Consider the following 27,448-nt stretch of genomic DNA (forward strand, 5'->3'; position numbering starts at 1 on the left):
TTCCCTTTGAATTTACTTTTCAGGGCAAGCCTGGGCAAACCCCACAAACCACTTCCAATCTCTGTACACAAGCACAAAGTCTGAGCCAGTAGATGTTGAGGGTGGTAAAGCAGGGTGTTCAACAAAAGCCTATGGTACACTTTTCCTGTAGTAAATTCCTTTCTCTAGATCAGTAAAAATATCCCAATATTTGCCAAGATACTATGGCAAGATACCATGGTGTGAAAAACTGTAGACTCATAGTATTTCTGTCACAGGGATGAGGAGAATGTTCTGCCAAAAGAAATCCGCTGCCCGTTCTGGACCCAGGTTCTGCTACAGTTCCATTGACCCTAACTGCCAGCCCACCACTTGGCCCCATCCCACTCTGCAACCCTTGTGTTAGCAACCGAGTAGCCTTTCCGTCAACTCGTTGGTGTAGATCCTGATCCACCCTAAATCACAGGAAACGCTAGAACGCTCAGCTTAAAGCAGCTACGGGAATGAACTACTTTAGTGTTAGGCTCCTCACCCCTTCATAACAAAAGAAAGGCCGAAAGATTTTTGGAAAGGGAATGGCACCTGAAGATGTCCTGCCTAGGCATTCTTACACCTGTAAAGACTGCCGCCGTTAGAGGATAGCAGTTATTAATAACAGAAACAATTCTTAAGGACCTTTCCTTAACACTGATTTTTGCAGAAACGTATTTGTAAATTCTTCTTGTAACCACACCTGAAAACAAGAGTAAGTGTGCTTGCTTAGCAGAAATTGATGACACATCTCAAGATCTTATAATGGAAAAGTGCTAGTTTTACAATACAGCTTTACTAGGTTACAGAATACTCTCTTTACACATGCTCTGCTTGGTTCATCTCTGAAACATCTGAAGAATACTTTTCTGTGAATTACTAGGCTGTTGGGAATAAGTGCGTTTAGATACATTACTACAATCATCTTTAGCTGAATGTGGCATCTTTCTTCCATTAACTGAATCCTTCCATGTGCTTTTGAAGGGTCGCCTACACTCATCTTTTGTGCTTCTCTGAGATTTTGAATGCTCTGAGTCAGTCTGCTTAGCGGAGTTCCTATCTTTGGAGTTCTTCCTCTGTCTGTGCAGCAGCCGGTCTGGGGGTGAAGATGTGCGCAGCTGGTACTGGTTGGGGGAGCCTTTCTGCCGGTTGAGCGCTACTTGTTCTTTATCCACCTCTTTCTGAAGCTGCAATGCTAACAATCGGTCCTGTTCTTCTTGCTTATGTCTCTCAAAAAGCATACGCTCCAAATCTATCAGTTTTTGTGTAAAATTCACTTCTGTTTCTTCTTCATCTGAGGATTTGAGGAATACTTTCCTTCTTTTTGCAGAAAAGCATGGATCCATGACTGCTTCAGATTCCTGGTCTTCTCTTTTGGAAATCTCTTTTCCAACTACGTGATGGTGCACTCTTTCTGGAACGCTGTTACCGTCAGCTAACTGGGTCACACGGGACACAGAGAACTCTTCATTTTCTACCTCACCAGAAGGCCCAACTGTAGCTCCGTTAGAGTAGGACACTTTGGCTTTAGATTCCTCATGATTTACAACACAGTTATCATCAGGATAGGTTGATAGTGTTTCAACTGCTCCTTCAAGGCACTGTTTGACATCCCTGGCACATATCCATGACACAGGTGACTCTACTAAAGACTCCGAACCTTGTTCTTGAGTTTCTAAGTAAACCTGAGGAGAAAGTGTTGGCATATCATCTTTTTCAATTTCTGTGTCTTGCCACACAGGGCTCTTCATGTCACTATAGTCAATTTCCTGCAGAAAATAAAATTACTGATTACATAAAGGAAAACCGTACTATATAAACCTCCTACATTGATACCATAGGTGAACACTATCACATGTTACTAATAAGGTCTGTTCTTGTCACCTTTGCTCCCCCTCCTCCCACCTTTCCTCCCCTCTTCTTCTCTTTTTCTTTTCATTCCTTTTTGTTGGGAGCAGTGAGACCCCAGATCCTGAATTTCTTGTACTCCCCTGATCTGAGTACCTACAGCTGCTCTGAGCACAAGACCTTAAGGAGTTCCTGAGGCAGGAGAGTGGTTTCTGGTGAGTTTGGCTGGGGCATGGCTATCTCTACATACTCTGCCCCTGAACACAATAAAAGGGGCATTCTTGGGGAATTCAAGGATGACCCGTGTCGCTGTCTCTCTGTCTGTGTGTGTCTGTGTATTTTAGCCTCCAGCCCCTTGCCCGAATCTTGCAAACTGGGTGCCAGTGCATCGAACGCAGACACGGGGGCGCAGTGTGCAACACCTTTTTTGGTTTCTCGAGACATGGTTTCAATACGTAGCTTTGCAGCCTGTCCTGGAACTAGCTATTGTAGAGCAGGCTGGCTCCAAACTCGCAGAGCTCTGCCTGCCTCTGCCTCCTGAGTGCTGGCATTAAAGGGATGCACCACCATCGCCCAGCTAGGACAATTAATTTCACTCCATGAAAACCTACAATAAGCTCCACAACTATATTCAACATATGACAAATAGCTGGCATAAGGACTTGGCCTCTTTCATCTTTTTATCTTTATAGATCTTCTCTGACATTTTAAAGATTTTGTTAAGCATGCATGTGTGTGTCAGGGGATATATGAACATGAGTGCAAATGTCCAGAGAAGGCACTCAATTCCTGGAGCTGGAGTTAGTCAGTTAAAGTAAATGTTAGGAACCAAATTTGGGTCCTCTGGAAGAACTGAGGAATCTTAACTGAGCTATCTCTCCAGCCCTTCTTCGGTATTTTAACAAAGTGACTATGTGGATCTCTTCTGAGATCTTTTTGAGATAGGGTCTGACAACTTACCAATCTGATCTGAAACTTTGGAAACGAGATTCTGCCACTTTAGCCTTCTACATGCTAGGACTACAGGTATATGGCACTGTACTCCAACGAACTTTTGTTTTTGGTGTTGCTGGGGACCTAAGACCTTGCCACACTCTGGGCTAGTGCTCTTCTACTGACAGCCAGAAAGTTGTTTGTGGCTTTTTTGTTTGTTTTTCGAGGCAGGGTTTCTCTGTGTAACAGCTCAGGCTGTCCTAGAACTCACTATGTAGACCAGGCTGGCCTCAAACTCAGAGACCTGCCTGCTTCTGCATCCCAAGTACTGGGATTAAAGACATGTGCCACTACCATCAGGCCAAAGAGTACTTTTAAATGCAAAAGTTGAGGTACATGGCCTTACAAGGGGAACTGTAACAAGATTATTACAATACTTAAAAAACAAAAGTGTGAGGAGGGGTGGTGGTGGCACACGCCTTTAATCTCAGTACTCAGGAGGCAGAGGCAGGCAGATCTCTGAGTTCGAGGCCAGCCTGGTCTACAAGAGCTAGTTCCAGGACAAGCTCCAAAGCTACAGAGAAACCCTGTCTCGAAAAACCAAACCAAACCAAATCAAACCAAACCGTCAAAACACAAAAACAAAAGTGTGAGCTGGGAGTAGTGTTGCATGCTTTTAATCTCAGCAAGTAGGAGGCAGAGACAGGTAGATCTATCTCTGTGAGTTCAAGGCCAGCCAGGTCTACATAGTGAGTTCTAGGACAGCCAGAGTTAAGACCTTGCCTAAAAACAAACAAACAAAACCAAAGCAAAAAACAAATGTGCAAGAGTTGGGGGTGTAGTTCAATTGGCAGAATGCTTGCCTAGAAATCCTGGATTCAAACCCTAGTACCACATAACACCAAGATGGTGGTATACACTCAAAACTCCAACACATAGGAGGTACAAGCAAAAAGATCAGTAGTTCAAGGTAGCACTATTACTACCACTGAGGTTTGCTGTTTACATCACACATGGAAAGAAACACTAAACTTGAGATTAACAATATACACTTTCTTTTTACTTAGCCCTTAGGTAAAGAACTTAATTTGCAAGGCTGGAGAGATGAGTCAGTGGTTAAAAACATTGGCTGCACAGCCAGAGGACAAATTCAACTTCCAATACCCACATGAGAAGTCACAGCTCTCTAACTCCAGTTTCAAGGGATCTGTCGCCCTCTTCTGGCCTCCAGACACAGATATACTTGGAGGCAAAACTCACCATCAATCCCTTTAAAAATTATTTTGGTTTTTTTGAGGCTGAGTTTTTTTACTCTGTGTATCCCTGGCTGTCCTGGAATTTGCCCTGTAGACCAGGCTGGCCTCGGACTCAGAGATCCATCTGCCTCTGCCTCCTGAGTGCAGGGATTAAAGGTGTGCACCACCACCACCCGACAAAATACACACATTAAGAAAAAAAAAAGCAAAAGTCTGAAGTAAGTGACTTCGAAGACCCCTGAGATCTGTACACTAGGGCTATTCCCAGAAATAACTGACTTTTCTGGAAAGAGTCTTACTATGTAGTCCAAAGTAGCATGGAACTTGTTATGTAGTTAAATTCAGTCATTTGGCCACAGCCACCATCCTATGTGAAAGGATTATAGGTCCACACCATCTTGCCCACAAGGCACTCTGACATGGCATTTGCATGCCACATTCTTGTTTGGTGTTACTTTTTAGACCAGTGCTTAGGATCGCCTTCAACACAGCCCTTCTAAAGTGTCCATCTCAAAGTCTTCTACCTAAAACTGGTGCAGAGATGTCTATTCAGCTGTGTAAATGCTGTCATGTTACCAGAGATTAGAAACCCTGGCCTAGAGCCCATTTTGGTCTGCTGCCTATACTTAGAAACAGGTGAGCTGGAGAGTTGGCTCAGAGCACTTGCTGCTCTGACAGAGGACTCAGATTTGATTACTAGCACCTACGTGGCAGCTTTCAACCACCTGTAACTCCAGCTCCAGGGCAATGCTCTCTTATGACCTTCTTGGGCACTAGACATTCACATATTACACACACACACATACAAGCAAAACATTTATATGAGGCTTAGTAGTTAAGAACACTGAATTATTTCTCAGAGGACCTGGGTTCAATTTCCAGTTTCCACATGGCAGCTCACAACTGTCTTTAACTCCAGTTCAAGGAGATCCTATACCCTCACACAGATATACATGCAGGCGAAACACAATGCGCATAAAATAAATAAATAAATCATTAGAGTTGGGTATGGTGGTGTATACATTTAATCCCAGCTCTCAGAAGGCAGAGGCAGGCAGATCCCTTGTGAGTTTGAGGCCAGCCTGGTCTACAGAGCATGTTCCAGGACAGCCAGCATATAAAAAAAACCCTGCCTTGAAGGCATCCACTGATAACAACGGCAGAGCCTCTCTGATAACAAAGACAAAAGTATCTGTTCCTGGCTCATTGGAGAAAAAGTGAGCTGGGCACAGACAGGTTCTAGTAACCACAGCAGGAATTAATGGTCCTGAGAGCTTCTTCGTCAGCAACACACCTTAGATATGCAGCTTTTATCCTCTTCATGTTCAGCTTCAGACCCAGGCCAGGCTGCAGACCCAGACTTCAATTTAGGTGACAAATACCTTAAAAAAAAAAAAAAAAAAAAAAAAAAAAAAGAAGAAGAAGAAGTTAAAAGTTTACTAAAACTTGAATGCTTTGAAAAAAATTCAGTGCTAAAGGTAGATTGAACCACTTATGCCTAAAGGTGGCATGTTTGCTGGCTATTTAACTCACTGGAGCAGATTACATCTCCAGGTCTCAGGTCAACCTTAAGACACAACCTGAAACCGTGAGTACTCCAGGACAGTCAGAGTGCCTGGCGAGCAACTGGAGGTTCCTGCTTCCTGCCTAGCAATGCAGAGGGTGAACACGGGGTGTGGGGGTTAGGGTGGGGAGTTCAGTACAGTATTTTAGTGTAAAAATAGAATAGGAAGAAAAGGTCACATTAAATATCTCATTAATTCTTGGATAGGACTTAAAAGGCTGACAGGATCAAATAATAGAGACCACAAAGTTTCTCAAAATTAATGAAAGAATCATTTTAGGCTGGGAGTGGTGATGCATGCTTTTAATCCCAGCATTTGGGAGGCAGAGACAGGCGGACCTCAGTGAGTTCAAGGCCAGCCTGGTCTACATAGAGAGTTCCAGGACAAGCTCCAAAGCTACAGAGAAACCCTATTTCTAAAAACAAAAACAAAAACAAACAAAAAAAAAGAAATAGCTTACAGCTGGGCAGTGGTGGTGCATTCTTTTAATCCCAGTGTCCAGGAAGCAGAAGCAGGCAGACCTCTGCGTTCCGGGGCAGTCTGTTCTAGAGATAGCCAGGGCTACACAGAGAAACCCTTTCTGGGGGTAGGAGGGAGTTTATGGATGAATACACATGTAAGAACCATATGAATCATAGCAACAGGAAAGAAATATCACTGGAAAGACCTAGAGTGAATCACATACAATTTTTTCCTGTGTGTATGTACACTATTTTTTCTTTTATTTTTGAGATTATAATTACTTAATTTTGACATGCCAAAGTAGGTGGGGGAAAGCCCACAAGACCTCAATCCTAAACAAAGAACTACACAGGCAACCAAGGAATGCCAAGAATGGGAAAAATAGTCTTTACCAGGGAAGAGACCAATAGCTGGTTACCTAGTACCAAACGGTCAGCCCTGAAAACATGCATACACATAACATACAGACTGAGCAGGTTGAATTTAGAAATATATATGCATATAAATAAATACATATTAATGAAACATTTAATTAATTAATACAATTAACGAAAAAAAGAGGCCATGAATTTCAAAGGAAGCAAGGAGAGGTACATGAGAATGTTTGGAGGGAAGTTTTCTTTTTTATTGTTGAGACTAGGTCACATAATATACATACAGCCTTGGTTATCCTGGAGATCCTTATATAGACCAGCCTTGAATTCAGAACTCTACCTGTCTCTGTCTTTAAAATGTGGGGAATAAGGGCATGTGCGAACATGCCTGGAATTTGTGTAAATATTTTATATCGTAATCCAGAGGGTTATTCTGACATGCAGAAATTCCATAGGAAATACTGAAGATTGGTGCAATTTAAAATATACATGTGCCGAGCACGGTGGTACAGGTCTTCAATCCCAACACTGGGGAAGCAGAGGCAGGCAGATCTCTGTGAGTTCAAGGCCAGCATGAGCCTGACAGAGCAAGTTTCAGAGCTATACAAGAGGAACCTGTCTCAAAAAAAAGGGGGGGAAGAATACATGCAATTCCTTCAGAAAAGCTTATTTAAAACACATATACATACTGCTTAGTTTAATGGTGTTTTTTTGGGAGGGGTGGGTCTGGTTTTATAAAGTTCCCTCCCTATGGAGCCTCTTCTTCAGTTTCTCATCTCTCACTACTTATTAGTGTGTGTGTGGTGGGTTTGGGGTTTGTTAGCGCACGCTTGCTACTGTGTGTGCGCACCAAGGACAGCTTTGTGAACTCAGTTCTCTCCCCACCTTCACATGGCTTCCAGGGATCTAACACAGATGGCCAGACTCGCTCTCCAACTACTTTTATCCATTGAGCTATCTTGCCAGTCTTCATCTTTTACATTAAAAGATGATTTCTTGCCAGGTGAGGTGGCACACAGCTTTAATCTCAGCACTCAGAAGGCAGATCTCTCAATCTGAGCCCAGCCTGGTCTACAGGAAAAAAAAAAAAAAAAAAAAAAAGAGGAGGAGGCGGCGGCAGGAGAAAAAGAAGGAGAAGAAAAAAAAGAAGAAGAAGAAGAAGAAGAAGAAGAAGAAGAAGAAGAAGAAGAAGAAGAAGAAGAAGAAGAAGAAAAAGAAGAAAAAGAAAAGATCATCTCCTCGAAGGGAACAGGAATAATCTATGCCCCTAATTTCTCTTTTCTTTTTTAATTGATTTTTTACTGAGCTCTACCATTTTTCTCTGCTCCCCTCCCTTTCTCTCCTCTCCCCTCTTCAACCCTCCTCAAAGGTCCCCATGCTCCCAATTTACCCAGGAGATCTTATCTTTTTCTACTTTCTACTTCCCTTCCCATGTAGATTAGGTCTATGTAAGTCTCTCTTAGTGTCCTCATTGTTGTCTAAGTTCTCTGGGTTTGTGGTTTGTAGGCTGGCTTTCTTTGCTTTATGTTTAAAAACCACCTATGAGTGAGTACATGTGATGATTGTCTGTCTTTCTGTGTCTGGGTTACCTCACTCAAGATGTTTTCTAGCTCCATCCATTTTCCTGCAAAATTCAAGCTGTTGTTATTTTTTTCTGCTGTGTAGTACTCCATTGTGTAAACGTACCACATTTCCTTATCCATTCTTCGGTCAAGGGGCATTTAGGTTGATTCCAGGTTCTGGCTATGACAAACAAAGCTGCTATGAACATAGTTGAGCACATGTCCTTGTGGCACGATATTATGGCCATTCTTCTTTTAAAATTTTATTTAATCTTTTAATATTTATTTATTATGTATACAATATTCTGTCTGTGTATATGCCTGCAGGCCCGAAGAGGGCACCAGACCCCATTACAGATGGTTGTGAACCACCATGTGGTTGCTGGGAATTGAACTCAGGACCTTTGGAAGAGCAGGCAATGCTTTTAACCTCTGAGCCATCTCTCCAGCTCCTATTATGGCCATTCTTAACAACAGAAAGAACAAAGGAAAGGCTTATATTCTGTGTTGGTTGCCAGTGATAGAACACACAAGGACAGATCCCAATCTTTGACTCCTGACAGGTAAAACTGTATCTGTAGCTTGGCACAAGTGTGTTTATGGTTTTACAATTATAGACCCCACCACCTCTTCTACTTGGGGCTGCCAGGAGAAACAAGGCTGAGTCCTTGTCTTGCAGCCCTGATCCATCAGTGTCCCGCTTATGTGGTGACTTATTAAAGACTTTTGAACTTATAAGTGTCTTTCCTTCCTCATGGCACACAATGGACATCTAGACAGGGTTTCTCTGTGTAACAGCCCTAGCTTTGTAGACCAGGCTGACCTTGAACTCACTACACGCCTGATGGAGACCCAGTGCTGTGGAATAATCCTTCTGTAATTGTGAAAATGTGTTGCTTTCATTATTGATAAAGAGCTGATTGACTGACAGGCAGAGAAAATACTGGAGTCACAAGAGACGGAGAGGAAGCAAGACATGCTGGAGGACAGATAAAACCACGAGCTTCAGGGCAGCACATAGATTAAAAAAAATACCTTAATTTAAATTGTAAGAGCTAGTTAGTAATAAGCCTGAGCTACTAGCTAAGCATTTGTAATTAATATTAAGTCTCCAACAGCTGTGGGGACAGGAAAACTCCACCTACAATCTTAGATCAGTTTCCAGTGTGACCCGTAACTGTGGCTCACACCCATCCACAGCTCCAGTTCCAAATCCTGGGTTCCAATGCCCTCTTCTGGCATCCTAGGACACCAGGTACACATTCAGTGCACTTACATACATGCAGGCAAAACACTCAAACACATAAAAAATCTTTAAAAAACAAAACAAAAGCTCATTAACAAAACCTGATGAATTGGTGGTCACTATGAACAAAACCCAAAGGCATACAATAGCTATCAATGGATAAACAGCAATCATATTCACTTACTTTTGAATATCTCCAAAATTTTTTTGTTTGTTTGTATTTTTCTTTTGTGACTTGTTTGTGACTGCATCTGATTTTCTGGAACTCGAAGGAGAAGTCAAAATATTTTTCTCGTAGTTATTGTTCTTCAGTCATAAGAAAAACACACAAAGGCATTATTAATGAGAACTTTATGAAAAAAGCTTTGAATTCTATAAACTCAAAATTCTTAACATTTTTCAAAAACTGAATTTTTTAAGTTCTTTGAAAAATACTGAGCATGAGCCGGGCGGTGGTGGCGCACGCCTTTAATCCCAGCACTCGGGAGGCAGAGGCAGGCGGATCTCTGTGAGTTCGAGACCAGCCTGGTCTACAAGAGCTAGTTCCAGGACAGGCTCCAAAGCCACAGAGAAACCCTGTCTCGAAAAACCAAAAAAAAAAAAAAAAAAAAAAAAAAGAAAAATACTGAGCATGTATATACTTCATTCTCCTTACCTAGACTTTATTTTGCAATAGCCATTCACATAGCATTTACATATTACAGATGATAAGACATGATTTAAAGTCCAGGGGGCAAGATGGTTCAGTGGCTAAGGTGTTCACGCTAAGCCTGAGTTCCACCTCAGAACCCATATGACAGAAACAGAACCAACTCCCACAAGCTGTCCACTGACCTCCACATAAGACGCTGTGGTACATGTGTGTATGTATACACACAACATACACTCATCAAATACATAGACGTAATAAACAAATACACAGGAGGATACGTTTGGGTTATATACAAAGCTGTGCCATTTTATTTAATATTTGACCACTTCTAGATTTTTTTTTTAATATGCATTGGTGGTTTTCTAGCATGTATGTCGGGTGAGGGTGTTGGGTCCCTTGTAACTGGAGTTACAGATAGCTGTGAATCGCCATATGGGTGCTGGGAATTGAACCTGGGTCCTCTGGTAGAGCAGTCAGTACTCTTAACCATTGAGCCATCTTTCCACCCTCTACCTTTAGATTCTGATATACAAGGAAGATCCCAAAATTAATTTATATACTGAGGGATGCCTATATAAACAAAATTAAGCAATTCAAGTTTGCCTAAATTAAATACATTTGCTATTATATATATAAAATGATACTTTATGTGTGTGTATATATATATATATATAAATAAGCATAACACACACAAATACACGTCCCTCAAAGAAATGATGACACTAATTAATCTAGCTGATAATTTCATTGTTTTGGTTGTTAATAAAAATTTACTTATTTTACCAGCACATAAGTCTGTGCACCATGATGGAGGAGTGTTTATGTGTTACTTTCATTATTAATAAAGAAAACTGCCTTGGCCCTTTAAGAGAAAATTAGGTAGGTGGAGTAGACAGAACAGAATTGTGGGAACAAGGAAGTAGAGTTGGGGAGACGCTTCAGGCAGTCGCGTGGTGAGTCTCCATGCTGCTCCTCTCCGAGATGGACGCAGGTTAAGATCTCTCCTGGTAAGCCACACCTCGTGGTGCTACCCAGATTAATAAATATGGGTTAAAGGAAGATGTGAGAATTAATCAATAAGAGGCTGAAACTATGGGCCAGGCAGTGTTTTAAAAGAATACAGTTTCCGTGTAATTATTTTGGGTAAAGCTAGCCGGTTGCTGGGAACTGGGCTGCGGGAACGCAGCCCGCCGCTTCCCACTACAGATTGGCGCTCCAACGTGGTGGCTAAATCCACTTAAAAACCTTGCCCGCTTGGGATCGGAAAGAAAGTACTCTGAGACCATGCCAATGGCTCACTGCTCCCTTCCTGCACCTGGGCAGATGGCGGAATCAGGCTTAGACGAGCGGGAGAGCATGGCGGATTCCTGCCGCCTTAGAGATGTTTCCAGTCTGCGCAGTGCTCTGCGCATCTGATTTGGCTGTAACTTGGATTAAAAGAGTTTCTGTGCTGCACGCTCAGTATCAAAATTAAACTGCTGAGTGCGGCTCCAATGTCGACTGTTGTGTGCCTGGAACTGTGTGCGGCTCAGGGGCACCAAATGACTGAGACAGGAGCGGCTTTGGCTCTGCTCCGCCATGCTGAACTGTGCTGATCTCAGGCAGGATCTATCGTAATTACCACAATAACTGCGCAGTTAAGGTTTAGACTTGGCTGTAAACAGGCAGTACCGTATTACCCCTACCTGGCGCAACTTAAGTTTTTAAGAAGTGGTTAACCTTTTAAGAAGTGCTCCTGGATAGTAAAAAATTACAGATTCACAATAGAAAAGATTCAGACATAGAAGGCCTTTAAATGGCTCACGTAGGCTTAAAAGAGAGAAAAAGAAAATATAGAGAATAAAGTTAATGCCTTAAAAAAAAAAGGTTAAAGTCTTTAAAGAGACAGAGTACAGATAGTTATAGATTAAAAGAAGTAAAGTGATAGAGTAAAAATAAGCCACGTAAAAATGGAAAATTCACAGAGAGTCTGGATTATGTATTTTGTTGTGTTTTCTTTGATTTTTTTGACTGTAAAGGAGCTAAATACAGAGAGACATTTCATTATATGGGCTGCCAGTCTAGACCAAAATGGACATCTTAATGGTATGACTTCAGGATTTGGATCTAAGAACATGATGCTTTGGAAAAGAGTTTCTTCTTTTGTTTTCACAGAGGACGAGACTCTGTGGATTGCTTCTATCCCAATATGGTATGATAGACCACGCCCTCCTGAAAGGTTGCTATGAACATCTTCAAAAAATTACTTCACTCAACTGCCAACTGAGAGGAACCTAGCACACAGGTTACACCATGAAAGACCTAAATAACAGCGCCCCCATTCAGCAGGAAGCAGTTTGGAGAGAAAAAACTGCGCCCATTTTCCCAAATATTGCTTATAATTGTTCTTTTACATTTAAAGGGGGAGATGATATAGATATGAATTTGCATTGGTATAGATTTTAAGGTCAATTTTGTTATATGTATATGTATTTCTGATCTTGATTAAGCTATTGTGATTGTAGTTCATTTTAAAAACTGTAATGTATAATTAGGAAATATAGGTTGTTAATGGATAATCATTGATAATAGTTAAGCTTGTAGTCATGTTATTAGATTTTCTAGATATGTAGAGATATATTTCAGTTAGATAGACATTCTTCATATCTTTCAAAGACTGCAGAATATGGCATTTAATGTTTTAATAACTTAGGGTTTTTCATGACAATGAGACACGTCTGCTCCTGGCAGCACCAATCTACTTCGAGAGGAAGATGGGCATCGAAGAGGCTACTTATGGAGTTTGTTAGCCATTTGGGCAAGAAACTGCTCTTGGCTGGACTGTTCCATAAACTGGACACAAAGAACCCGCAGAGAGAGGACTGCTGAACTTGCCTAAAGGTGAGATGGTCTTTCGGGGTTCCTGATTCATGAAAGAGTCTGCGAGACGTTCTGCAGGACACAGCAGAAAGTGACTGAACTGTCTTTGGAATTTCCTGCTTCATGAAAAAGTCTGCTGGACACTATGGGCCTGAAGGCTGAAGATGGATGCCTCAACGGTACAGAGGAACTTTGGGTGACTGTCCAGGCAGCGAGTTGTCTCTGTCATTTCTAGAGTTTTATAAGTTACTTATTTCTTGTTTACTTAGGTAGCATTATATCCTTCTGGAGTCTTTGATGGAGTTGAAGAATAAATAGATAGTTATAGCTTTCCTTAGTTATGATAAAAGATAAAATAGATTTAAATATTGTAACTGTAATACTTGCTTGATAACTGTTTTGTTACATGTAATTTTACTATGTTAAAGTTAAAGCCTTTCTTTTTTGTTTAAACAGAAAAAGGGGAAATGATGGAGGAGTGTTTATGTGTTACTTTCATTATTAATAAAGAAAACTGCCTTGGCCCTTTAAGAGAAAATTAGGTAGGTGGAGTAGACAGAACAGAATTGTGGGAACAAGGAAGTAGAGTTGGGGAGACGCTTCAGGCAGTCGCGTGGTGAGTCTCCATGCTGCTCCTCTCCGAGATGGACGCAGGTTAAGATCTCTCCTGGTAAGCCACACCTCGTGGTGCTACCCAGATTAATAAATATGGGTTAAAGGAAGATGTGAGAATTAATCAATAAGAGGCTGAAACTATGGGCCAGGCAGTGTTTTAAAAGAATACAGTTTCCGTGTAATTATTTTGGGTAAAGCTAGCCGGTTGCTGGGAACTGGGCTGCGGGAACGCAGCCCGCCGCTTCCCACTACAGCACCACATGCATTCCTGGTGCCCTAGGAGTTCAGAAGAGGGTACTGGATACCCTGGAATAGATGGTTGTAAGCTGCCATGTAGGTGCTGAGAATCAAACCTGGGTTCTCTGCAAGTACTGAAGGTACTACTGAGCCATCTCGCCAACCCAACAGTTTCATGTAATTGCAGCTAAGTCTAGTGGACTTAAAGATCCAAGGATATATCTAGAGCAAAAGTTATGCAGAAATAAGCCATAATTGCTCACCATCTCTAAAATTTGCATTAAACCAAAAATTACCCTAAAAGTTCAACAAATCTACTCAGCCCTCGTGAAACTATAGAATTAGACTGAAAGTCAAAATCCTCTCTTCAAATGCTTCCATCTTGATTCTACTCATTATTCTCTTAATATACTGGACCATCTCTTTCCTCCCATCTCTCTCTGCTTTGTTTACAGTCAGGGCTTCAAGTATGTAACTCAGGCTGGCCTTGCCCCAGCCTCCCAAAGTACAAGGATTAACCCTCAGCTAGTTAATTTAAAAAATTTCCTGATTGTGCCGGGCGGTGGTGGCGCACGCCTTTAATCCCAGCACTCGGGAGGCAGAGGCAGGCGGATCTCTGTGAGTTCGAGACCAGCCTGGTCTACAAGAGCTAGCTACAGGACAGGCTCTAAAGCTACAGAGAAACCCTGTCTCGAAAAACCAAAAAAAAATAAATAAATAAATAAATAAATAAATAAATAAATAAAAAATAAAAAAAATTTCCTGATTGTGTATCTTTCTAAATTTCTACTCAGACCAAGAAAAGGATATACAACAAAAAGGATAATATCACAGAGCTTAAGAGTATATCCTTAATGGTAAGATTCATCAAAAAAAAAAAAAAAGAAAAATTCTAGGTATATTTCATTTTGGTGAAATATATTCTCAGACATTTTTCAAAAGTAGGGGAGTTAACTCAGGGGCTCTGTAACCTCAGTATTTCAGATACCCTAGGTCTCACTTACTCACTATGGCTCATTCCCAGAGAATCCAAGTCAGTTTAGTTTGGAGTAGGTATGAGAACTTGTACCTTATTTTTAAAATATTTATTTTATTGATTTCTTCATGTATGGTGTTTTGTCTGTGTTTGTCTGTGTACAACATGTATGTAAGGTACTGGGGATCAAGCCAGAGTCCTCTGAAAGAGCAGCCAGTACTGTTAATGCTGAAACATCAGTCTGGCCCCAAGAGTTTCTATTTAAAAGAAGCCTAGGTGGGCTCAAGGCATATATAGCTCAGTGCTATAGCTTGTGCTAAGGCTTTGGCTTCAATCTACCAGGCTCTTTTGAGCCACTAGGTTCAGGAACCTTTAGGTTTTAGTGTATGTATGTTTTACCATCTTGTCTTTCATTGTTCTTTATAAACAATGTAACAGTAGGACCAGTGAGATGGCTCAAAAGTAAATGTACTTGCTACCACGTCTGGATACCTGAGATTGATCCAGAACCCACAGAGGAAGGAGAGGACTAACTCTTGCAAGGTGTCCTTTGACCGCCACTCATGTAGTGCCCACACATTAAATAAATTAAATATCAAAATAAAATCAGGCTGAGGGTATAGCTTACTTGTTTAGCATACCCAAGGTATGCGATTTGATCTGTACCACTAATAAATATGTCCTCAACTGAAGTAATTAAGTAACAATACACAAAAATGTATTAGTCATAAAAGTTTGTTTGCTATTATTTTTTTTGTCTGTCTTGGGGTTAGAGAGCTGACTCAGAAGTGAAAGCCACTCACCGCTCTTCTAGAGGGCCCAGTCACTTCCTAGCACCCATGTCAGCGCCCACTGCCCAGAGTCCCCAGCTCTAGAGGAGCTGACGTCCTCTTCTGGTCTCTGGGGACATCCAAACACATGTGATATATACTCCCCCCAAATCTTTAAAAATAAACTTTTTTCTCCTTAAGTATAACAAAGATATATATATAAACACCAAACAACAACAACAAAAAACCTTTAATTGTTGTGATTCCTCAGGAAAACCAAAGCGATGGGGGCATCTGTCAAAACTTACAATACTGATGCTGAGCCTCCTTGCCAACTCTTCATCCCCTTTCAGCTGTTCTTCCATCTCACTTCTCCTTCTTTCTGTCTGTTTTTTTTCTTCCTCCTCCTCTTCTGCCAACAATTTCTGTATGTATTCCTCACTGGCTTTGTTTTCTTCTTCCTTGCTGGCTTGTCGTTCAGCCTCCACCTTAAAAATAATAAAGGACATTCTTGAACATTGGAGAGATGGCTCAGTGGTTAAGAGCACTGGCTACCTTTCCAAAGGATCTGAGTTCAATCCCCAGCACCCATACAACAGCTATAACTCCAGTCCCAGAGGGATCCGATACCCCCTTCTGGTCTCCACAGGTACTGCATATACACCCTGCAGAGACATACATGCAGACAAAACACCCATATGCATAAAATAAAAAGATTAAAAATAATAATAATAAAAACATTCTTTATGGAATTTTTTAACACACTCATTTCACAACAAATGTAAAAAAAATGGAAGCAAAAATTTCAAATCTCCACAGGCAAAGAGCAGTTCAAGGTCCTACCTCAGGAAGCCCACCCAGCCAGTCCAACAAAAGTTTGATCAAAGACCCAAATCTCTTGCCCTCAGCTCTCACAACAGTTTCCACCACAGTACCACAGACACTCAGTTTCCTCAGCTCATGGAAAGTCACATGCTAAGGCAGACCTAACTGCCTCTGCTGCTGCTCTCTTTAGCACAGCAGACTGATTTATTAAAGAAGAGAGAGAACTTCCAAAAACAGAAGGCGAACCAAGAGAATAATCCCCTAGACCTAGCTGCTGCTATCGCTTTTTTGTTATTTATTTTTTTAAAAAAAGAAAGCAGACTATCTTTTTCATTATACATACCAATCCAAGTTCCTACTCCCTCCCCTCCTCCCATTTCCTCCCATCCCACCCCCATCCAATCCTCAGAGAGGGTAAGGCACATTGCTTTGGGGAGGGTCCAAGGCCTTCCTACTACATCTAGGTTTCCATCCAAAAATAACAGGTTCCCAAAAAGCCAGTACATGCAGTAGGAATAAATGCTTTTTTTTTTTTTATTTTTATTTTTCGAGACAGGGTTTCTCTGTAGCTTTGGAGCCTGTCCTGGAACTAGCTCTTGTAGATCAGGCTGGCCTCGAACTCACAGAGATCCACCTGCCTCAGCCTCCCGAGTGCTGGGATTAAAGGCGTGCGCCACCACCGCCCGGCTGCTTTTTTGTTTTTTAAACAAAGGGTTTCTCTGTGTAGCCCTTGCTGTCCTAGAACTCACTCTGTAGACCAGGCTGGCCTCAAACTCACAGAGATCCACCTGCCTCTGCCTCCTCCTGAGTGCTAGACTAAAGACATTCACTACCATGTTTGGCATTTGTTTATTATTTATTTATCAATATTATTTGTGTGTGAAAACAGGAGGATCACTGGGGCTTGTTGGCTTCCAAACAAGCTGATTAATTGGGCGGGGGGAAGAGGAGCAGAAAGGCAAATCTCAGGTTCAGGATATATTTTGTCTAAAAGGAGTGGGCAGAGAAACGACAGAGGACATCCAACTCCCTCTGTGCACACCCACTATCTTTCTAACTAACAGAACCTTGACTTTAGGTGGCGGGGAAATGGCTGATTCAGTGTGCTAGAGTGCACGCTATTCAAGCATGAAGAACTGAGTTTGGATTCTTAGCAGCACATAAAAGGAGAGTGTCAGCATCCATCCGAATCCCCGGTGTTCATTCATAGGTTAGCAAGATAAGCTCCAGGCTCCACGTGAGACCGCAGTTCAAAAAACTAAGTTGAGAACCGTCAGAAAAGATACTAGAAGTCAATTTCTGGACTCTACATGCATGGGCACACACGTATAATAAAAAAGTCAAGACTAGCCAGGAGGTGGCGGTGCACGCCTTTAGTTCCAGCACTGGGAGGCAGAGGCAGGTGGATCTCAGTTAGTTCAAGGCCAGCCTAGTCTACAAAGTGAGTTCCTGAACAGTCAGGACTGTTACACCAAGAAACCCTGTCTCAAAAAACAAAAACAAAAAACAAAAACAAAAAAAAGAAAAAAAGAAAAAGGAAAAAAAACCCCAAACATTTGACTTTAGCTGGGTGTGGTAGCACACACCTATAATCTTAGCACTTGAGAGGCTGAGGCAGGTGAACCTGCTGCAAAGTCAAGGCCAGCTGGGTTAGATCTTGAGATCCCATCTCCAATTCCTTCCTCCTCCTAATCAAACAAAAAGTCTTTCTGGAAGTCATATTGGGTTAGTAAAATGTTCCAACTCTAGTAACATTTAGAAGCAGCTGCTGCACCTAGTTCAAAATGAATGCTTACCACAACAGCTAGTCTGTAGTCAGTGAGGCCTAGTTCTCTTCCTCAGCTCTGTGCTTTGTTCTTTGGCAGCTTTTGACCACCCTAAGCTCACTGTGAATCCTCTTTCCATTCATCCATGTCTTAGATGATGCCTCCATGAATAACAAACTTGTCATCTGCATAGAACTGAGCTTCCTGTAAGTCAATAGCTCTTTATTTGTTAGATCAGCCTTATTTCATAATAAAGCTAATACCATGTTAGAGCTTGTTTGCTTCTGAAGTTTCATTCCCTCCCCATCACTGGCCAAAAAAAAAAAAAAAGGAGACCCCTTTTAGGATGCACACAGTGTGCTCCTCTGTAGTATATTGATGCTAAGCTAAACACACAGCCCGGTTTCATATTTAGCTGTGTCACCAACACAGATTTTGGGTTAGAAAAGTAGCCCTCAGTGATACTCTATCTTGAAAACCAGGAAATTGGCCTTTAACGAAAAGAAGTGCTGGGCTTGCTTCCACAACAGCATGCCGTCCCACAAGTACAAATTTGAACTGGTGTATTTTATTTTCATGACTTGGCCTGTCGAGTCTTATTTCTGAGTTAGTAATAATCCAAGCTCCTAAAGGAAATACCAGGACACAGGAATCAGTTCTTTTCTTTGTGGAGAAAAGCCAGTTACTAACTCAAATGTAGCTAGTCGCCTGTACTATCAGCACTGAGGAGGCTTACAGCAAGAGGATCACCAGTCAGAGGGCAGCCTGGGTTCCACAGAGACAGACGGTCTGTAGGACAGACTGAGATACAGAGCAAGACCCTGTCTCAAAAACATAAGCGCCCTCTAGCATCACACTAGCTCAAATGCTGCACTGGAAGTTGAACCTTTACGCACCGTGTGCTGCAGTCACTCCTGTATACATACTTACGTCCCTCACTAAACTCACAGTCTACCACTTCTTCACCATCCTTTAGAAGGTAAAAACGCCAAGGAAATCAAGGAAATTTTTATACTTAAATGCTTAGGCATCACTAACTACATATAGTAAGTACTAACATCTACACAGCAAGATCTTATCTAAAGGAGCTGGAGAGATGGCTCAGCGGTTAAGAGCACTGCCTGCTCTTCCAAAGGTCCTGAGTTCAATTCCCAGCAACCACATGGTGGCTCACAATCATCTGTAATGAGTGCCCTCTTCTGGCCTGCAGGCATACATGCAGACAGAATACTGAGAATACTGTACACATAATAAATAAAAAAACAAAAACCAAAAAGATCCTATCTAAAAACAAAAGCACTCCTATTATATATAAGTAATAGAAGCTAGTTTATTATTGTTGTTGCTGTTGAATAATTTAAAAGGAATCTTGGGCCAGACAGATGGCACACTGGTTAAGAGCACTGGCTGCTCTTCCAGAGGACCTAGGTTTGCTTCCCAGCACCTACATGACGGTTTACTAACTGTAGTTTCAGGGAATCTTACGTATGCCCTCTTCTGGCCTCTAACGACATTAGGCACATGAGTGATGCACAGACACACAAGCAGGCAAAAACCCCATATACATTAAATAAACAAAAAAGGAACCTCAAGGTACACTTAGGTGCTGTATGCTTTTAATCCAGTACTCAAGAAGTAGAAGCAGGATCTCTGTGAAACCGTCTTAAAACAACAAAACGACTTTTAAAACCAGGTGTGACATCGCCATTCAAATAACCCCACCACTGTGAAGGCAGGAGAATCATAAGTTCAAGGTCATCCTGGGTCACCAAAGAGTTCCATATTATCTTAAAAGGGGCAGGGAGGGCTATGAAGTACATTTAAAAATGACTAGCATTTTAGTATATGATAGTTATATAAACATACTATATATAAATCTGAGATTTCTGAGATTGAAAGCATAACAAAGACATTTTCAACAAAACAAAATAATCAAAAACTAAGCTATTTCACACCCACCTTGCTTATCTCCTCTTCATACTCTCTTCTCAGCTCCCCAGGTTTACTTAACAGACGAACTGGCTGGTAGTCATCAACTGTCTCACATGGGGGGGAAAACAGTTATTAGGGCAGCAGAACTTTATGACAAACTGAGGCGTGTGCATGCACACACACACTCCATAAAAATAACTCTAAGCCGGGCGGTGGTGGCGCACGCCTTTAATCCCAGCACTTGGGAGGCAGAGGCAGGCGGATCTCTGTGAGTTCGAGACCAGCCTGGTCTACAAGAGCTAGTTCCAAGGAGAGGCTCCAAAGCTACAGAGAAACCCTGTCTCGAAAAACCAAAAACAACAACAACAACAACAAAAAAAAACAAAACAAAACAAAAAAAAACAACTCTAAAAGTCAGGGGGAGGGTGGTGGTGGTGCACGCCTTTAATTCCTGCACTCAGGGGAGGCAGAGGCAGGCAGACTTCTGGGTTCAAGGCCAGTCTGGTCTACAAAGTGAGTTCCAGGACAGCCAGAGCTGGTACACAAAGAAATCCTGTCTTGAAACCAAACCAAAGGCAGAGAGCTAGAGATGTGGTTCAATAGCAGAGTCCACATATGGCATGTACCAGGCCCTGAGTCATAAAAACCCACTAACAGAGTAGCGGGGGGGGCGGGAACCCTAATAGTACTCTAATAGTATATTAAGAGATTAAAGAAGAGAAAAAATAATTTTTAAAAACTGAGACAATTTCAAGCTTCCAATTTGTAATCCTAGTGCCTCAGATTCCTGTTTTAATTAGAAGCATGAGCCACAAACCACCATGCCCAGCTGAGCCTTCTCTGTTTTATAGTTTTTCTGAGAGGAGGAACTGGATACTGTGTTGAACTATATTCCAATTCTAAACTCCAGTGCTTCAGGATAGTTTTATTTGGAAATATAATCATTTTAGAGGTAATAAAGTTAAAATATGGTCACTGGCATAAATCTTAATTATGACTACTAATCTTGTAAATACGGGACAAATTTGGACACAAAGACAAACATGCAGACGGGAGATGGTATCAAGACATGCAGAGAGGGGGCCTGGAGAGATGGCCCAATGGTTAAGGGCACCTGTTGCTCTTGTAGAGGATCTGGGTTTGATTCTCAGCACCCACATGGAAGCTCACAACCAACTATAACTCCAGCTTCAAGAGTCAACATTCTCTTCTGGTCTCTGCAGGCACTAGGCATGCACGCTGCACAAGACATATATGGAGACAAAGCTCAAAAAAGCCACAAAGAGGTGAGGAAGAGTTCTGCGTCCAATTTCAAAAGGTAAAGACCCTGGTTACCTCTTGATGTCTAGCCTCTAACACTCCTGGGAAATTTTTCATTTTTTTTAAAGTCATCTAGCTTGTTGCACTTTGTCATTCTGGCTTTAGGAAACTAATATATAAATATCCAGGTCTTTTCTCTTCTCCCCCCCCCTCCCAAGACAGGGTTTCACTGGAGCCCTGGCTGTCCTGAACTCACTCTATAGACCAGGCTGACAATACACTCAGAGATCCACCTGCCTCTGCCTCCCAAGCACTGGGATTAAAAGCAGGTGCCACCACCACGAACCCACCCCCACACTTGCTTTCTTTCCTTGTAAAGAATATTTATTTTTATCCATACATGTATATGCCTGTAAGTTTTATGTACAGCACATCCATGCAGAAGAGGGCAGGACCTCAGATCCTCAGCAGCTGGAGTTATAAGGAGTTGTAGGTGCCTGGTGAGATGCTGGGAACTGAACCCAGATCCTCGGGAAGAAGTGCTGTTAACTGATTAGCCATCTCATTTGCTTTTCTCAGATGATCTGCTACACAGCCTAGGCTGGTCTCAAACCTGCAGCAGTCCTCTTGCCCCAGACTTCCAAGTGGTAGGGTTACAAATGTTTGCTGTCTGGTTCCAGTTTTTAATATTTTTATTACATTGATTAACTCTGGGGTGGGGGAAAATGCACCATGGAGTTTGACTGGAGGCCAGAGGCCAACCTTCAGAAAGTGGCCCTCTTTCTACCTTCCCGAGTTCCATTGGGTCACACTCACTTGTCAGACTTGGCAATGAGCCCCTTACTGGCTTCAATGTATCTGGATTTTCCCCCCAAAGACATGGTCTCACTATGCAGACCAGGCTGGCCTGAACTAAAAAAAAAAAAAAAAAAAAAAAAAAACCTGTCTGCTTCTGCAGCCTTCAAGCTATGTCTAGAGACATGTGCTACATGTCTTGTTCCACTTCAGGCTTTTTTTTTTTTTTTTTTGGTTTTTCAAGACAGGATTTCTCTGTAGCTTTTAGAGCCTGTCCTGGAACTAGCTCTTGTAGACCAGGTTGGCCTCGAACTCACAGAGCCTCTGCCTCCCGAGTGCTGAGATTAAAGGCGTGTGCTACCACCGCCCAGCTAACCTCACGACTCTTTAAACTATTTTCTTGGCTATCCTCACAGCTAACCCTTATTGCTGAACTTTAAAATCTTCATCAAATTTCCAAGGTTAGGCCAGGGATGTAGTTAGTGGCTGAGTGCCTTGGATTCAAACATGCACACAGGTTCACACAATGAGATTTTTAAAACGAGCCAGGCTGGATGGTAGTGATACACACCTTTAATCCCAGCACCCAGGTGGCAGAGGCAGGGGGCTCTCTGAATTCAAGAACAGCCTGGTCTATGGAGTGAGTTCCAGGGCAACCAGGGTTACAAGCCAGCAAGATGACTCAGTAGGTAAAGATACTTGTCACCAAGTGTAACTACCAGAGTTCAATCCCTACGACCAACATGGAAGAAGAAAGAGTCAAAAGTTGTCCTCTAATGTCCACTTTGGTGTCCACACTTAAACATTAACACATTTAAGTTAAAAAAGATGAAGTGTTTGGAGGGGCATTAATGAAGAGACAGAAGTCACACAGACTTTTTTTTTTTTAAAGGCCAAGTATTTTTTTTAAATATATTTTTAATGGTTTATTTAACTTTATGTACATTGGTGTGAAGGTGTCAGATCCCCTGCAACTGGATCTTCAGACAGCTGTGAGCTGCCATGTGGGTGCTGGGAATTAAACCCGGGTCCTCTGGAAGAGCAGTCAGTGCTCTTAACCACTGAGCCATCTCTCCAGCCCCTCACACAGACTTCTTAGAAAAAAAGAGTGCTACAGAAGAGAAAACCCATCCTTAGAATATCCAAATTTCCTATTTTGCAAGTGTCATTTTGTAGAAACCAATGCAGGCAACAGTGTGGTGATATTTTGTTTGTGCTTTAACAAATAAAGCTTGCCTTAAGATCAGAGTGCCTAGCAAGTCACACTAGTTAGTCATAGAAGCCAGGCTGTGGTAGCACACACCTTTGATCTCAGCACTCGGGCAGCAGAGGCAGGTCAATCAATCTCTGAGTTCAAGGCCAGCCAGAGCTACTAGAGATTGAATCAGTCTAAAAGAGAAACAGTCAAGTGGTGATGGCTCACACTTTTAAGACCAGCATTAGGGAGACAGCAGTCTAAGGGATTCAGTCTGAGCATGCAATCTGAGGTTTCATAGAGACAGTAGTCAGTCTGAAGATTCGTAGACAGGATAGTCCCTTTGATCTAAGCATTGGTAGAGGTAAAAGAACTCTCTAGTGGTTGGCTGCTCTGTTTCTCTGATCGTAAACATTAACCTCTATATCTCACTCCAGGTTTTTAATATTAAGAACAATTAGAATTCATACTACACAGAGTGATAAATAGGAATCCTTTGCTTGCTTTGCTTGAAAATTTGTTGGAGAATCAGTCTCAAGTTATCATTTCATAGTCACATTAATTTCAAGAGATACAGTTGAGAAGTCTGCCATTATTAGGGAATTAGAATATGAGACAAACTAGCATCATGTACTTACTGATAAACTGTGCAGAAAAAAACCATGTCTCTAACTCCATTCTAAAACCCACCAATTTTGTTCCTTTAGCCACTACTGCTATGACAAAATGTGTCATAAACAATCTGAGAGAGGAAGATTGATCTTGGCTCATACAGGTTTGCACCCATGGTTTTATGCCCTGTAAAAGGTAGAAACATGGTGATAAGGCTTGGTAAGGGAGAGCTGCTTACCGCAAAAGCTGCCAAGAAGCAAACAGAAGGAACCAGGAACAATGTACACCTTTCAAAGCCATTCCCCAGGGAACAGTTTATTTCCTCCAGACAGGCCTCACCTCCTCCCATTTGGTATGAATTTATCAGTGGACTGGTGGACTGGCCCATTGATGACGTTAGTACTCTCTTGATACAATCACCTCAGTAAGGACAACTGGGAACAGTCTCTATACTATGTTAAAACTTAAACAGTTCCTTCTAATGCGTGAACAGTATGTATATTCTGTTGTAGATTCACACACACACACACACACACTTAGTTTATATGTCCCTTGATGACACTTAGGCACTTCTACTTTTTTCTAATTTTTATATGCTATATGTTTTACAAGTTTGTACTAATACGTTCTCATATTACAAAAACAATTAAGATGAACTGTCCATATTTGAGACCATCTGAAATTTGAAAATATCTGAAAACAGAACTTTCTATAAAAAAAAAAAAAGCTTGCATTTGGATAGCAAAAGGATAAATTCAGCACTTGGAAGGCAGAGGCAGGCAGATCCTGAGTTTGAGGCCAGCCTAGACTACAGAGTAAGTTCCACGACAGCCAGGGCTAAACAGAGAAACTCTGTCTTGAAAAACCAAAAAAAAAAAAAAAAAAAAAAAAGGCAGCTTAAAATCTAACTACAAAAAAAAGTTGCAGTTTAATAATAAGTTAGCTGTCTCTGGCAACATCTTCTTATGTTTTGATTCAGTTCTTCCATCTCTTGCTCTTTTCATGGGTCCTGTACCTTACCCATCATTTTGCTTCCCTTCCCTGGACTGTTCTCTTCCTTTGGGTGCTCCAGGATAGGCAGGTCTCCTTCCCTTCAGACATCTTTTTGTCTAGGGATTCTTACTGACCCTCTATGATTTCTTTTCCACAAGTCATCAAAATGAGTATGAAATTGTAGTATCGCCTGTATCTCTTGTGGTTTTGATTTGTACTTCCCTAACAGTTAATGTTATGGAACATTAATTACTCTATTAACGATATTCAGGTGTCTTACTAGTAAGCTGGTAAGATGAATATCATTAATGGAGTAATATCTAAATTCTTTGCCCACCTCCTTTCTTTTCTTTGAGACAATCTCACTATAACTCATGCTGTCCTGGAATGTACTAGTAGCTCAGGCTGACCTTGAATTGAGCCTCTTTAGTGATGGGATTAAAGAAATGAGCCACTTTTCCAGACCACTTTGCCCACTTTTCACTGGATTCCTTAAGCTTTTTGAGACAGATCTCACTAGTCCTGGCTAGACTGAGACTGCTGATGTAGACTCCCTGATGAGTTTCTTTTCCACGTGGGTTATTTTCTGGATGAGTTATTTTTTAACAGGGTCTCACAACATAGGTCGATCAGGCCTAGAATTTACAGTGACCCTCTTGCTTTATTTAGGTATCATTTTCTTACCATCTATGATTTGCAAATATATTCTTCTATTTCGTGGGTTGTCGTTTGTTCTCTTGATATCTTGGCTATTTATTTATCAAGTGAACTTTTTTAAGAATCAGAAGAGATTTCTGAGAGTTGGAGAGATAACTCAGTAAAGAACGCGTAGTGTTGTTCCCCTCGAGCAATCGTGTGTGTGTGTGTGTGTGTGTGTGTGTGTGTGTATGAGTGTATGACCAAAGTATCAAAATATACATACCCTACCCCCTCCCATCTTTGAAGGTGACTACTTCTCTCCTGTATATCCCACTATAATATCTCAAATGGATCATCTCAGTGACTAAACAATGAGAACTTAGCATACTTCATCTCAGCTCATGGTATAATACCAGCTTTTATAGTTTCTCTACTGTATACTTTGACTTTTGCCTTTGTTGTTTAGAGAGAGGATATTTCTATGTAGTCCTGGCTGGCCTGGAACTCCCTAAGACCTTTATCTCAAAGTTTTACTAAGATTGTTTCCACAAAAGAAACTGAAGATCTAAATAAATGGAAAGATAACTTTCATGGATACAAGGACTTTATAATGGTAAAATTCCAACGTCCTCAAGCTGCTAAATTTAAATGCAATCCAATCAAATTTCCAACAGGCTTTCAATAAAGACATTAACAAGTTGTTAGTATTTCTAACTCAAGAAACCTGTGTAATCCCAAACTGGAGGAGAAGGTCATCGCCAGCTGCACAGCCTATTCAAGGGAAGCCTGGGCTACAGAAGAATATTTTGGGATTTTGCGAGGGTGGGTTGGGGGGGGGGGGTGTTTGTTTTGGATTTTTTTGAGACAGGATTTCTCTGTAGCTTTGGTGCCTGTCCTGGAACTAGCTCTTGTAGACCAGGCTGGCCTCGAACTCAGAGACCCGCCTGCCTCTGCCTCCCGAGTGCTGGGATTAAAGGCGTGCGCCACCACCGCCCGGCCCTTCTTTTCTTAAAATAAATGACGGTCCCTCACTAAACGATTTTGGGATTTAAAAATAGAAAGAAAGAAACCAAATAACCTTGTTGACCTTACCGATTTCCTTTGATTCTTGCCCAGAGACTCTAAGCTTGCATTCCTTTGCATAGTGTTTTTGGATAATCTCCCACAGGTTTGTATTGACAAGAGAATTTCTTCGGGTATGATATCGAGTCCACGAAGAGACTCGGCGGCGACAGAAGGGACAGCACAGGTTGGCCTTTTCAACAGTCGATTGAAAGCACGGGTTACAGAGCGTGTGGTTGCATGGAAGAGTTACCGGCTCCAGTAGGATTTCCATGCAGATTCCGCATTGACATTCGGCTAAGGAAGGGACGGCGTCTTTGGGTGCAGTCATCTTCATATGCTAACAAGGCCTACTCAACGTCAACACCTGAAAGAAAACAGAGGCGTCTTTCGGCTCACCACCGGATGGAGAAAGTCAGCGAGCCGTTTGGTGTTTAACCTGACACACAGCAGCCTGCTGGAACCCAGACGGGCTGAACTTCCCCGGGCCCGGAGCAAACAGGCGCTGTGCTGTCAGGCGAACAGTTATGTCCTGCGTCCAGCAAAGGAATGAACGAACGTTCCTTCGGGAGCGCGGCGGCCTCGGGCCAGAGCGTGATTCCGGCTCCCCGCGCCGCCGCCAGTCGGCTCCAGCTCCCCTTCTCAGCAGGTGAGGACGCGCCTCTTTGCGCGAGGCCGCCGGGCCCGCCAGGGCCGGAAACCGGGAGATCGCCGCTCCGGGAGCACCCCGGACAGCCCGGAAGCCGGGCGCGGGCCGCCGCTGGACTTCCGTCTCGCCGTTGCGGTGGAGGCAGCCCTCCAGGGCCCGCGCTCCAGCTTCTGGCCGCCTCGCGGTTCCCCACGGTCCCGAGACGCAGCCGCTCAGACTCGCTGGCCTACAAGCCAAACTGTTTACTGGCGGCAGGAACGGGGACACGCGACCAACTGACGTCACAACTGCCCGCCAAAATGGCAATTCTTGCCCAAGGATCCGCCCAATTGGGCGGGATTTCCGGGAGCTGCGCG

The 27,448-nt window shown here is 42.3% G+C and overlaps 1 protein-coding gene across 3 annotated transcripts; it reads right to left on the reverse strand.

Moving 5' to 3' along the window:
* Window positions 1-403: 403 nt before the first annotated feature.
* On the reverse strand, window positions 404-27,377 carry Rnf168 (ring finger protein 168). 3 transcript variants are annotated; one of them, XM_038346683.1, is made up of 6 exons: window positions 26,474-27,377; window positions 19,915-19,991; window positions 15,673-15,852; window positions 9,440-9,561; window positions 5,341-5,428; window positions 404-1,778 (listed from the first exon to the last, which is right to left on the reverse strand). In XM_038346683.1, the coding sequence occupies exons 1-6, from the start codon at window positions 26,778-26,780 to the stop codon at window positions 849-851; spliced, it is 1,704 nt and encodes a 567-aa protein (XP_038202611.1). In that variant the 5' UTR covers window positions 26,781-27,377; the 3' UTR covers window positions 404-848. The 3 variants fall into 3 exon arrangements, with proteins under 3 accessions (XP_038202611.1, XP_041911860.1, XP_041911861.1); XM_042055926.1 differs by having other exon boundaries at window positions 19,915-19,995; window positions 26,474-26,671; XM_042055927.1 differs by lacking the exon at window positions 19,915-19,991 and having other exon boundaries at window positions 26,474-26,671.
* Between the last annotated feature and the right edge of the window lie 71 nt (window positions 27,378-27,448).

The sequence above is a fragment of the Arvicola amphibius genome, chromosome 10 (genome assembly GCF_903992535.2).
Source record: "Arvicola amphibius chromosome 10, mArvAmp1.2, whole genome shotgun sequence".
In the NCBI taxonomy this organism is placed as follows: Eukaryota; Metazoa; Chordata; class Mammalia; order Rodentia; family Cricetidae; genus Arvicola; species Arvicola amphibius.